This window comes from Hippocampus zosterae, chromosome 5 (genome assembly GCF_025434085.1).
Source record: "Hippocampus zosterae strain Florida chromosome 5, ASM2543408v3, whole genome shotgun sequence".
NCBI lineage: Eukaryota > Metazoa > Chordata > Actinopteri > Syngnathiformes > Syngnathidae > Hippocampus > Hippocampus zosterae.
In genome coordinates this window covers 3,106,372-3,120,876 of record NC_067455.1, presented here as the reverse complement: position 1 = coordinate 3,120,876, position 14,505 = coordinate 3,106,372, and the positions used below count along the sequence as shown (strand labels likewise).

General features: G+C 45.3%; 1 protein-coding gene across 1 annotated transcript in view; it reads left to right on the top strand.

Moving 5' to 3' along the window:
• The first annotated feature begins 2,343 nt into the window (after positions 1 to 2,343).
• The window catches only part of erfl3 (Ets2 repressor factor like 3), a 43,894-nt gene continuing 31,732 nt past the window's right edge, over positions 2,344 to 14,505 (top strand). The window contains exon 1 of the mRNA XM_052065070.1: positions 2,344 to 3,022. Within this exon, the coding sequence (XP_051921030.1) occupies positions 3,001 to 3,022 (22 nt within the window). The 5' untranslated portion in view covers positions 2,344 to 3,000. The remainder of the gene's footprint in view (positions 3,023 to 14,505) is intronic.

Genomic DNA, 14,505 nt, shown 5'->3' with positions numbered 1-14,505 from the left:
GAGCCTCAAGGACTTTGTCAGATACTCACACTTTAGGCGGGTGCTGATCATCGCTGAATATCTCAGTTTTCGACACCCCTGTTGCACAAATGAACATTAAAAAAAAAAAAGAAAAAAACGTTCCCCAAAGGAAATGACTCCAAAATGATTATACAGTAAACATCCATCTAGGGAGACAATTTTATTTGTATTTAAAACAACCACATTGCCGCCGCTATCTTAACGCTAACACGCAATAGCAAACAGAATATACCCCACGAGTAAACAATTTACATCTAAATGGCAAACATTTAACATGGGCATGTATTCTTTATCCTCTGTGAAGAATAATTACGATTACTGCCGTACCGAGAATCCGAGAGAGGAGCCGAATGAATGTGTGAGTGGTTGTTTGTGAGCTGTGGCAGACAGTCGCTGCAAATGTTTTACCGCGCTTCATAAAAATATCAACAGCATCACTGATTTCATCTTGACTTTCATCGCACTAGCCTCGAAAAAAGAAAATCGCATTCAACCTATTGTATGGTTGCGGTCACCGTCTAATTATCTTCATGGGACAACCCACATTGGTTGTGCGAGCCATTCAAAGAGAATGTGAGCAGGTAAAGAAGGATGCGGGGGAGGAGGAAGAGGAAAAGTAGCGGTGCAGCTTGTTTATAAGTGTTCAGAATGTTCTGTGCTGTGAATTTGCCTGAAAATGTCATCGAGTTCCCCACACAAATGTGCACATACACACACACACACATGCACTTAATAGTTCCATCACTGTGATATGACTTCCTTCCTCCTCAATTCTGCAGCGTATCCTCTTGTTCTTTCTTTAATTTTCTCTCCTGCGAATAAAGTCTCCTAAACTTGAGAGTATACAATGTGGAGCCGAGCTTTGTGTCCCCTGGAAAACGATCGTTCATTCTTTGCCCCCGTAGTCTGTGTGTAGTCGGCGCACCACGCAGGATGACAACATAGCCCCTTTTGCTTTGTTTTATTTTGGGTCCTGTTTCTTATCAGGCGGTGCAGAGCTTGTTTCCTGCGTCTGTCAGAGAATAGCCAGTGAGGGGGGGGGGGGGGATCCTGTTTGTAAATCACACCACAGGGACACTTGGTTTTGTTGGTGGGGCGGGGGGCGCTTCGGCAATTTTGCTACTACTGTTTCATGCTATCAGTAAAGGCTGCGGGGCAAACAACTTGCTAAGCTTTGTTGTGCTAACTAACATTGTTTGCCATAAACGTCAATAATTTATCATTTAAAGTTGTTCCAAAATGACAGTTTTAGTCCAACAAAATAAATAAATAAATAAATAAAATAAAGTTTTCTACAGTTTCTACGACCTCCAAATAGAGTTCAGCTGTTCTCGTAGACTTGTCCTGACATTTTTTTTATTTCTTAGTTACTTAGTATCAATATTACAGCACTGATCATTGAAGCTCCAGCTCTCTACATACTTGAACAATTGTTGTTGATCAATACTCCACAGAACCAGACACTTGAAAGTGCTCAAGGACTTTCTGCATCATGCACACCTAAAGTTATACTACAATTACTGCGACTGGTCACTTAAAAATGGCGTCAAGTTTATCTGCACCAACTGTACAACCATCACAATATTGTAAGTATTATACGACTGATCATCTACATTGCACAGCTGTCATTGGGTGGTGCAGTACTACTGCACAATGGTACCCTTACATTACAGAAAGTATTTCTGTACTTATATGTCATGTCTTTGTTTATCGTAGCTGCTTGTTATTGCAATAGTAGGGTAGCTCATACTACCTGAAACCAATTCCCTGTGTGTTTTACATTTATAACAACATTGATTCTGTTTAGTCGCTTACTTTTGCTGTTATTTAGATACTGTAGTTAGCTAGTTATGGTCACTTAGTTAGATTTATTTAGGAATTTATGTAGTTACGGTTACTTATTTTGAGCCTCAGTATACAGTTTTTAACTTACTTTGCTTTTCTTACCTAAGCACTTGTATTTCATGTTTTCCACTTTTTTTTCCTTCTCACACCAAAGCAACTGTTTATTACTAAATTGAGGAAACAATTAGTTTTCTTCATTTTTTCTTTTTATTCAGCCATGAAATCAATCATCAATATCAATCCGTCAAAAGGCTGTGCTTACATATTTTTGAGTTGACATTCCCTAAAGTAATAACCATGCATTATTCATGACGGATAATTCAATGCGACCATCCGGGTCATCAACCTGAGACATGATTGACGTCAATGCGAGCAACAACGTCGGATATGACGTCACTTCGATGGCTCGCTTGGGCCAGTGTCCATGGCAACATCGTTGCGCGTGCTGGACGCCCCTGACGCCAACTCGAAGCGTGGAGGAGAGAGAGAGAAACAGGGAGAGAGACAAGCCACATTACGCACCCCTCCACCAGGTTACGAAGCCCTCCGCCCTCAACTCCTCTCCCTCCCCGTCTCCCAGTCAGTGTGGGCGGGCTTCGCGCGGAAGCGTGGGAGTCGAAACACGACACCCAGAGGACAGAGCGAGGCGAGAGGGTAGAAGAAGAAGAAGAAAAAGAAGAAGAAGAGTGAGGGGCAGGACGGAGGAGTAGGAAGAAGAAGAGTGGCCGCGAGTGGCGTGAGCGTCGGAGAAGCGGGAGGTCAAGAGAGGGAAGAAGTAAAAAGAAAAAGTCCGACAAGAGCGACGTCAAAGCTCGGAGACATGTCGAACGGCGACGAAGATGCGGCCGAGGCGAAGTAAGCACTCGCCGGAGAGTTCGCGAAACAAGTACCTGGAAGAGGGAAAGCGCTTTTTACCTCGCCTCGACCGCCTTTTTTTGGGGTTGTTGTAGTTGAGAGGAACTTTAGGAAGCACCGCCGAGCATTAACGGACGCTAGCCCCTTAGTTCGCCGGAGAGCGAGCCCCCTCGGTCGGGCTCGGAGAAAGGCGAAGTTCTCTCCCACCAAGCGGGGCGAGAAAGTGCCTGCGAGAGTTGCACTCCATTTAGCGGAGTTTGACCAACTTTTACGGGGAAAATGAAGACCCCCGGAGACAACGGTAAGTGCACTTTTTTTCACTCGTATCATTTGTTCTTTTAAGTCACCCCCATGTTATATTGGTACCCAAACTAATCTGAAATAGGTGTTTAAAAGATAAAATTCCAAGGTAAAACATATTCGCTGCCATTTTTCATTTTCCCTTCTACACTTTTACTACTTTTTTTTTATCATTGAACGTGCCTCACGACCACCCCAAACCTGTTGATTTCAACGCAACAGCTTGTTTCTTGTCTGAAACGCTATTAATCATTTGGCATTTATTATTGTTCTATTTTGACAAGGAAGTGGATAGTGGTGTCTCCTGCTGGTGATTGAATTGCTGCCGGTATATAGACGGCTATGAACTTAGCGAGACCAATGGGGCCACTCATAGTCAACTGAGCGTTACAGTACGTTCGCTGTATGTTATGTATGTAAGTATGTGTGTGTGTGTGTGTGTGTGTGTCCAATTCCTGAAATGCTTGCATACGTTTCTTCTCGCCAACACAAATCCGAACCCTTTCAGAAACTAAAAGAGGAAGTGTGAGCATTTGTGCCAGCCGTGCAAGTTTATTATGCGTGTGACTTCGACTCAATAAACTTGGCCTTATCCTACAAAATTGACTTCTATAAAAATCCTTCCAGGTGGTGCGCTTGGACGTATCGCATGAATTTTCTGTGTGGCAACGCATACATATTTCACAACTTTTTTTCCCCCTCTGGAGTAGTGGGAACCCTTTCTGCTCCCTTCCCCCCACCGCCATGTCCCCTCCTGACTCCCGCTGCACCCATGGTTCGTCCCCCCCACCTCTGGCTCTCCACATTCCTACACACACACACGCACACATACTGCAGTAAGACAAGGCTACCAGGACATCCCCACGGTGAACTTGTAGACCTTTTATTACAAGGAACTCTGTTAAGTATGGCCTTCTGGGAAGATACTAAATATTGATTGTGTTTATAGGTCCGATGTATACAGCCTGAGCGTGCTTGACTGTGTCTGTGGGTCATGTGTTCTGTGAATGTCAAAAGTGTCCTTTTCCTCTTTTGTTTCTGCTTGTGTTTTGGCAAGGAATTGTTTTCAGTACCACTGCATATTTGTGATTGTGCAAATACGAGGCGTCAACTAATAATGTCATTTTAAGGTGAATTTTAGTGTCAAATACAGAATCTTTGCTCAGTGCAGTGTAATTTCCTCGAGGTCATATCATTGGGGATTTAAGTCAATCTTTGCACAAGCCTTGAAAAATTAACTCTGGATCTTTTTGTTTCATGATGTCTTTCATTATGTCTGGTCGGAATGGCCACTCCAAAACCTGAGCACAACACACCATGAATTTTGAAAATCAAAGATGTGTTCCAGAAAAAAATTGTTTTGTTGTTGTTGTTAGGGTGTTTGTGTGTGTGTGCGTGTGTGTGTCAGTACAAAATGTATCTTTGGGAAATTTGTTTACCAAAAAAAAAATGGTGTCAAATTAGACTGCGGGAAGCCCTTCTTCGCTTGGCTGAGTCGTTTCAATTAAACATCTCCAACAATGAGCTTGTTGGGCCTTCACAATGAACATTCTGAGCAAAGTTATCTTTACGGATACGAATGAATATTTTACAATTAGAACCATTCAACGCTGGAACATATTATTCCCTATTGTTCCTAAACACATCATTTCCACTGTAGTGCCGAATCTCACGTCATCACACGTTGATGTTTGCATATCTTTCGGTCTCTTAATTGATTTATCCCATGTGGATGCGTCTCAGAGGCATTGCCTCACAACAAATCTGACCTTTTGACGTGCCGTTTATTGAACTATTTAATCTGGCTCTGATCCCCCCCCAACCCCCTCGCCCTCTTGATCTCCCCGCATCTGCAATCAGAACGCAAGTTTTAACCCATAACCCCATCCTCCGCTCCACTGAGTGAGTTTGTTTCAAATGATTATGCCGCTTGTTACGTGAACTGTTCCTTTATTGCCGAGCCACCAACACTGATGACTTAGCTCTCAAACTTGAGTACACGCAGTTTGAGAGGGACCGCCATTTCACAGGTTGCATCAGTCTGGAATTCCAACTGAATGCCCGTATTTGGACTCCATTTACATGCGCGTCTCACATATGAACCAACTGACTTGCGCAGATGCCCAATCTGCAAATCTCATTCACTCCACAAACGTCAACACCGGGCAGTGGAAGTAAATAATACACAAATCGTAAAAGTATTAAATGTCACATAGGATTTCGTTTTCCTGGGCTGATTCTTCCCTCATGGATGTAAATGAGGTTAATGACCTGCACTTTACACCACTGGCTACTGTCAAGACTTATTTGGCTTATTAAATGATGGATGCGCCCCGAATGTTGCATATTTAAACTCTTTTTCATGTTTTTTGAATGTTTTTTTGGGGGGTTGGGGCACTGGGGAGTGAGATATGGGTGATCGGTGTATTTATATTTAGTGCTGACAAGCACGGGTTGATCACGTTCTATTCAAACTGCACCTCAAATCAAGTTTCAGTCGAGCAATCCACTTCTTCCTCGATAATCCCACCATGTTTTTGTGGTTCAATTAAAAAAAGAAATACAATCCAGTGGAGTCTCAAAAACGTATACAGGGTCACAGTTTTTGGTTTAAAAAAAAGGACTGTCACTTGGATAGTGCTTATCTAGATTTCGTCCTCAAAGCGTTATTTACCCACTGATGACGCAGCATCAGGAGCTACTGGGGGTTCAGTAGCTTGCTCAAGGAAACTTTGACATGGTTATACATATATATACGTATATATACATATACATATGTTGGAAGATGTGTAGTACAGTACTCAAACCTTTGGTGTGCAGAAAAAAAAATTCTTGCAGTGTAATGTTTTTTGCAACGGTCCACTTCAGTCAGTTTCAGCTGCGTGTTCGGTGTGCCGCGGGCTTAAAATGAGAACAGGTCCAGTTGCCATCGTTTCAATGCCCTGAAAAAAAAAAAAATAACCTGGATTAATGAGACGAGTCACAGAATATTGAAATTGACCCACAGCTCACAAGTTTTGAGTTTGAAACCTTCGGATGATTTATTTATGTATTGATTGATTGATTGATTGATTGATTGATTGTGAAGAACGAGCAAGCTTTGAATATGAAGCCAGGTGAGCGAAGTTCTAAAAGAAAATATATCTTGGGGTAATAGAATGTCCTCGCGTTGAGCTGCTGTTGACCACAACTCGCACCCAGATGCTCACTCTGAACTATAACTGGCCTGAAGACCCCCCTGTATTGTCTATTGTCCAATTTTTTTCAAAATTGTGGCCTTGAAGACCTTTTTTTTTGTTTGTTTTTCCATACATTAACTCTAATTATGACTTGACCATTGCTGTCACGTACGTTACTCATCTGACTTGGATACAAATTTGGGTTACTTTGCCACCGCAGGAACAGAACTTTGTGATGGCAGGAGAGTACTTAGGGGAGAGGGAGCGGGGCTTAAATGGCCCCCTGATAGGAAAGGGGGTTTGCCCACCCCTAGATCGAGGAGTACGTGTCATTAAAACTAGCGTACTGTATTCGTAGGGCTTTATCCCGACGACACATTCATCGCCATTTCCCTCCTTCATTCATCTCTCTCCCCCTGATGTGATAAGGACTGGTGTGTGTCTTTATGCAATGGAATTGCATAGTAGCTGGACCCCTGGCTCTGGAGTGGCTATTGTGCCCGTGTGTGTGTGTGGGGGTGGGAGGGGGGGGGGTGGGACAATGGTGGCAGAGGCGAGCAGGCCCCCGTAGCTGATTGTGCGAGGACTGCCAGTCCAGGGACCTCTCATTGTCTGCGTAATGGTGCAGAGTGGCGGGTAGTGTGCCGCCCGCGTGGTAAAGAGCGGGTCATCCCCGACAAACTCCAATCGTTCAACAGTTGATCCGTCACCTTTCAGTCTTTGCTGCGACGCAAAACACAAGGCCGCCTTGAGGTGTAGCATGAAGGGACAGCTTGTCGACCGCGGCGATGGATGCGTACGGTCTTGCTCACACTGCTGAGTGCAGCAAAAACAAAACAAAACAGTATCACCCAGTATCTAGATACACTTTTATAGCCCGATTTATGGGATGGGAAAACCTGCTGAGATCAGGCTTGGCCAACGTGGCTAGAATAGATGGCGCCTTTTATGAAAAACACTTATCTTCTGTGTGATCAGCAACCGAGGAACACCCAAAAAGCCCTGAGGGGTGACAGATTGTTTTGTTGTTGTTGTTGTTTTTTTAAAAAAAACTCTGTCTATTGTACACAAAAGCACAATGTTATGCAATTGTAACCGAAAAGCGCCCGGGAGCGCCAGTTTCAATCAGTTTTTCATCAAAGTTTGGTTATGATCTTTTTCAAAACTAAGAATCCTCACCACTCTTTGGTAAGAGAAAGAAAGAAAAACAATTTCTCGGGTCAAATTGTCGGCTTCATCACAATAATAGTAAAGGTGACATGACCTCAATTGTCTTGGAAGCGTTCAAATACTGTACCGAACATGAAACGTTTGTTGACAAGGCGGGGATAATTCAGGCCGCGCATGCATTTTGAGTCGTTTTAAAACGTTCTTAACGATGCAAAAGCAAGTGAAAATAAAAGTAAAGCGATGTAAAATATTTTTAAAAAAACAACAACAAGCAGTCTACCCTAAGTTTGCTTGCTTCACATCCCGTGCTGTAATTCGTGCTGGGGCAGCTCCTTCTTATGGCGTAAATAACTCTTATTAATAAAACCAAATATACAATACATGCTGATTTACATAGCGCGTTCACAACAGCGGCAGCTGTAACAAAACGGTTAACATAAAGTAAAGTAAATAAACACAACACATAACATAAAACACGGACAGTCGCGCAGCCCTAACCGCTTTTCCGTCACGCGCTTTGTTGTTTGAAGCAGTTTGAGATGAAAGAGGAGAGAATCAAAGTGTCCTTTAAGCAGTGGATCAGAGACGTCACTTGTGAAAATGTCTGTATTTAGTCAGGAATGTGACCAAAGGGAACAATGTGCTCAGCCAGTCGACACTAATGGACCTCCCTGCTATTAGTCGCCCTTGACCATCAGGACCACTGGGGGTGAGTGGGGTGGGGGGGTGAGATGGGGAGGCCGGACCCAATGACCAACAAGGTGGCGTTACCCTTGACAGAAACCACATTAACCTCCCATCTGGCTATTGAAATCTTATGGATTATCTCCCCGGTGCCACACCAAATGGCTTCAAAGTGAAGATGTCCCATTTCAAAGTTTGCTGTGCAGCACAGCCGAACGTGTCCTCGGGCCGGCTCTGTGATCACACCATCGATTTACAGACACGGCGCGGCCCCCGTATTGACCGTATTAGTTACTGGCTGCTAATCGGCTGCCTGTGCATGTCTGAGCGCGACGGTGCTGTTGGCTGACAACTTTTGCCAAAAACGTATACATGTGAGTAGTAGCGCACACACATACACACAAAATCCAGATTTTTTTTTTGGGGGGGTTGTGGTTTTGTTTTTGTTATTGGAATTCTTGGACCTCCCACATTCCTGCTTAGAAGGTTAATAGTTGCCGGCTGTGTTGCGTTACGCACGAGGGGAAACAAAACAGTCGGTATCTCCGCCAGCCGTTCCAGAACCCACTCGCAGGAGCCGTGCGCACAGATCTGGTGTGTCCATATTCATCTTCCAGGACATACGCGACTTATTCATCCTGCCCGGTAATCTTTGAGTTTTGTTCAGCGTTTACTTGTCGTAGTCCATTCTGTTCAATATTATCAAGAAAAAAATAATCAATCTATACAAATACAATCTATACAAATCAATCTATACAAATACAGCCACGCGTTGAGGGCAGTGAAGTAAATAAAATAAAAAATGTTGCGCACAGAAAGTTCTCATTCAATCAAGGATAGGGGTGTCAAACTAATTTTGGTCTCGGGCCACTTTGGAGTTGCGTCTTCCCTCGGAAAAGTCACAATGTGCCATTTCGGTGCACATTGTAGTAAAGATCGTGCAAGTTGACACATAAGGTTTTCTTTCGCGGGCCGTGTAAAATGACGTGTCGGGCCGGATCTGGCCCCCGGGCCTGAACTTTGACACAAGTGTCATTCTCCTTTGAACAATAACGCCACTGTGTGTGTGCACATACGTAATATACGACGGGGGTTTTACGTGGCGGCATTGTCGCGCAGGTGAATTGGCGTGAGGCGCACGGCGGCTTGTTTTTGTAAAAGTATATGGAGTGGATACACAAAAGAGACGATGCTTTTGTGTGAAAGCACGTGTGAAAGGTATGACTTGTGAACAAAGTGTGTGTTGTGTGGGCGTTGTATCGCAGGTGACCGCAGCGCAACTGAAACTGATCTGAGCATGATCACACACACAGATCAGATAACTGTGTTCCTGCGATCCTTCCATAGGAGAGCTTTTATTGTGCACGGAAACAACACAAAATCACCCGGCCTGGAGACTTTCTGCTTCTTCACTCTGAACAGTGACAAGACGGCCGCATCGCTTCGCACTTGAGACCCCATCTCTAATGACATCACAGCCCCCCGGGTTCTCATAATCCTGCCTCCCACCGACAGTAGCCGGGGGCCGCTGTGGCTGTGGCGCCGTTGTAATGTATCCTTCTAATCGTCTCGGATTAGCCCCAATAATGCCGGTCATGCTGAGGGTATCGTCAAAGTGGTAATGGCTCAGCGAGCAGTGAAATCACGTGCATTCCAGGCAGCAACTGGGCAAGCGGACCAGTCTGGTATTCTTGAGAACATAAAATGTGACCAAAAAAAAGACCCCGGAAATCAAATTTGAAGGACTCCAAGATTGTACGGTATGGAAACCGGCAGAAAAATTGAAGGAAAAAAAATGGACAGACGCAAAATGGTCGATGTATTCATTCATTCATTCATTCATTCATTCATTCATTCATTCATTCATCTTCCGAGCCACTTGATCCTCACTAGGGTCGTGGGGGGGTGCTGGAGCCTATCCCAGCTGTCTTCGGGCAGTAGGCGGGGGACACCCTGAATCGGTTGCCAGCCAATCGCAGGGCACACAGAGACGAACAACCATTCACGCTCACACTCACACCTCGGGACAATTTTTAGTGTGTTCAATCAGCCTGTTACGCATGTTTTTGGAATGTGGGAGGAAACCGGAGCACCCGGAGAAAACCCACGCAGGCCCGGGGAGAACATGCAAACTCCACACAGGGAGGCCGGAGCTGTAATCGAACCCGGTACCTCTGCACTGTGAAGCCGACGTGCTAACCACTGGACTAATATGGTCGATGTATTTTTATTACATAATGTAACGCTCGCATCGCAGTCACGCCCCCCCCCCCCCCCCCCGGATATACAGTGAGGGTGTGCCTGTGTGTATGCGCGCGTGTGTGAGACAATGATCAGACTGACCTACTGTCCCCGGGCTGTCAAGGCGACGAGTGGCGCTCCTAACCCCTCTCTAACCCCTCAAGTCCACTCCCTACAGAAAGCCAGCGGTGTTGGAATAGTTCCCCTGGCTATTTTTATCTGGGAATCTGCCTCTGTGCTGGCCCGGGGAAGGAACAGGGGAGGGGGAGGGGGGGGGCGCGAAAGTGTGTAGGACAAATATCGAATCTAATTTTGGCTGACGGGAAGTCACTAAAAGAAACCTCTGCCCCGCTCACATAGTGGCAGAGGTGCGCGAGTCTACGTGCGCTTGGGTGTTGGGGTAATGAAATGCCGTCCGGTGCCAAGTTAAACTTGCCCCGCTTATCCTTTTATTTCCCGCCCCCTCCACCGCCTGACTTTTCCTCGTCTCCCTCCCCATCCCGCCGTCCCATGCAAGGAATGCGAGCTCACGTTTGGACTTTTCTCAGCCTTTCGTCTCAATCTCCGTGTTCAGACTCGTCCCCGCGGAACTTTGAACCAGCAGTTCGCAGCGCGAGGTGCGGCTTTGGGCGGCACTGCTGTGTCAAAGGTAAAAAAAAAACCTGACTTGTTGTTGATGAAGAGTTAGAAGAGAGCGAACGTGCGGCTCTTGGAAATCAGAGCCAGCATTCTTTTTGCGTGAGCTCAACAACAGCTGGGCTGTCTTTGAAGGTTCAGGTGCAGATGCTGCGCATCAAAGCACGCCCCCCAAAAATGCCGCTTGTCCAGTTTGGGAATAAAACTTTATTTATAGCCACATTTCCACCAAGCTAGGGTGTTCAACTGACTTCTCTTTGCATCATTTGGAACAGTAAACCCTGATCTGGCTTGATGAACCTAATCGGAGTTTCCACTGTGGGAAGTGTAGGCGTCATTGGGTCTAACCGAAACCAGACTTTTGTTATGCATACTGTTTACGTTTTTTTTTTTTGAACATATGTGTGAAGTCGGTGGGGGGGGGGGAATATTTAAAGAGGCTAAAAATAGAAGCTACAAGGGGAAATTCTCCATGTTCAGCAGCAAAGACACACACATTTAACATATAAAACTCACTTGTATTCTTAGCCGTTCGACTCAGCGTGACTTAGATTTGTTCTTGATTTTACTGCTTGGCGCTTTCTACCGCCTTTATTACGGATTCGTCTTACTGTTTATTGTGTAGGTTAAATCGCTCCATGTACAGCACTTTGTATGCAGCGATGGCTGTTTGAACGTGCTCTAGAAATACTGTTGACTTGACTTGACTTGATATTTAATTAGCTTTTCCTGCGTGGAAGACGATGGATTGGGGGGGGGGTCGAAGTTCATCCGCAACATTTTCCAGCTTCTGACGTTATATCAGAGGCGAAATGACGGCCCCGCCCCTATTGTATCAAAAGGCAATCGTTGCTGTGTATGTGTATGTGTAACATGGAAATTCTCCATGTTCAGCAGCAAAGACACACACATTTAACATATAAAACTCACTTGTATTCTTTGGCGTTCGACTCAGCATGACTTGGATTTGTTCTTGATTTTACTGCTTGGTGCTTTCTACCGCCTTTATTACGGATTCGTCTTACTCAAGGTGTCAAGTCAAGTCGGAGTTTCCACTGTGGGAAGTGGAGGCGTCATTGGGTCTAACCGAAACCAGACTTTTGTTATGCATACTGTTTACGTTTTTTTTTTTTGAACATATGTGTGAAGTCGGGGGGGGGGGAATATTTAAAGAGGCTAAAAATAGAAGCTACATGGGGAAATTTTCCATGTTCAGCAGCAAAGACACACATATTTAACATATAAAACTCACTTGTATTCTTTGGCGTTCGACTCGGCGTGACTTAGATTTGTTCTTGATTTTACTGATTGGTGCTTTCTACCGCCTTTATTACCGACTTGTCTTACTGTTTATTGTGCATGTTAAATTGCTCCATGTACAGCACTTTGTATGCAGCGATGGCTGTTTGAAAGTGCTCTATAAATACTCTTGACTTGATATTTAATTAGCTTTTCCTGCGTGGAAGACGATGGATTGGGGGGGGGGGGGTCGAAGTTCATCCGCAACATTTTCCAGCTTCTGACGTTATATCAGAGGCGAAACGACGGCCGCGCCCCTATTGTATCAAAAGGCAATCGTTGCTGTCCCAAACGGCGCCGCCACAGCGTTCCACATTAATTGCTTAATCGTCTCCGAATCAACTCACCGATGATCAAATGAATCCGTCCGAGTCCGCCGCGGATCGACCTCACACACCGCGAATGTCCAAAGTTGCAACGGCTGTGGGAACGTGCACCGCTTCGGGGATTTTTTTCAGGCGCCAATTTGGCGTTCGTGCCTGTCACCATTGTGATTTATCAGAGTGATGTCATTGAGGTTTGATTTGATTGAGGTAACGTACGTCAACAACCGACTGCTGACTTCCCGGAGTCTCGCTCCACCCTGCCACCTTTCTTGCAGTCACTTGACTGTCAAACCAAACCTTCGTCCGTCTCAACTTCCTTCTTGCTTTCGATTTACCCCGATGTGACCCCCTTCAAGGATCCCAAATAATGGCGAGCATCAGGCTGTTCGTTGCCAGGTTGCATCCATTCGACCGCTTGAGATGTTGTTTTGGAAGTAACTCTGCCGTGTTGCTCAACACACGCGCACATGCACGCCCACGCGCACAACTTTGTAGTGGGGGGAGGGGGGGTGAAACCTTTTTAAGCATCGATTGACCTTCCCATCCCACCATCCTCTGATGCCTCTCGCTATCACTTGCGTGTCACCAATCCGTTCTGGAATACCCCAGTGGCGGCTTCTCTTCCATTAACCTCCTCCTCTTTCCAACGCCCCCCCCCCCCCCCCCCCGTTCTGGCTTCGTGTTTTTGTCTCCTTCTTGCTTGTTATGGTGCTGATTTGGCGCAGCGATACAGCGTTGATTGTCTGTTGCCGCGACTGTTCCTTGGCCTGTCAGTCACTGGCCTCTCACTCTCACGGAGATCTACCTAAATTGACAGCTGTAAAGGGGGATATGGTGATACCTTTTTAAAAGTATTTTTTTTTTAAGGACTGAAAATCGAGTTTACACAAGAGTCGCCGATACCAAGCGCTGATACTTGAATCTGTCATTACATCTTGCAGTTGGGATATATCGTCATGGCTGACGATTTAACGTCCAACAGTCTAGCCATACCGTTCACCTAAATGTGATCTATACCAGTGGTCCCCAACCTCTGGGCCGCGGACCGGTAACGGTCTGCACAGAAAGAATAAATAACTTTGATTACTTGCGTTTTATTTATTTCGGAATCTGAACGATGTTTTGTTTTGAAAAATACCGGATTTTCCATTAAACCCGTCGACAGTATGTCACTCTTGACGCAGGTCAAGGCGCGCTTCTCGGTCACGTGATAGGTTACCGCTAAAATGAAACTCGGGAGCGAGCAAAATGAGTAAAAAAACAAATGTTTTTGGAAGGTTTCTTTGGGAGGGGGGGGGGGGGGAGCCCAGACGGAAGAGGAGCCGCCGACTTTCAAGAGAAAGATGGCTACCTTTTAATAGACAGTATCAGGAGATTAATCTCAATGGGAGATTCCTACGCACCAAGCACTTTGTATTTGCGCTGTATCTTATTTTGAAGGCACGTTTAAACGTTACCATAGCGACCAGAGAGCGTTGCGGCCAGATAGGACGTTCCTCGCATCATGATTCGATTAATACACCACCGTTTTCGTGCAGGTCATGCATCTTATTGTGTTGTGTTTATCCGCCACACCTTAAAAGCTGGTCCCTGAAAATGTCATTTCAGGTGTGAAATAAAACCCGGGGGAGGTCAACTGAAGTGACATAACTCAGCAAAGTGGGCTATTGATGCTTTTAAACCACAACACAGCTCCCCTCAGTCAGCTAACGATGTCCGCCACACCGATTAGTGTGACAGACCCACAACTTGTAAATTCAGAATTTGATTGCTCGGCTTTGGCATTGTGCCACTTGTCTTATAGTTATTCACTGTGACATAAGGGAAAAGTTACTCAACAACCACGTGCCAGTAAGAATTTTCTTTGGCTCATGTGGCGTCTCGAGTCTGTTCTGTCTCGGCAATTATCGAAGAAGGTGGAAAATTACCATGTCGATCTGGTCATTGGT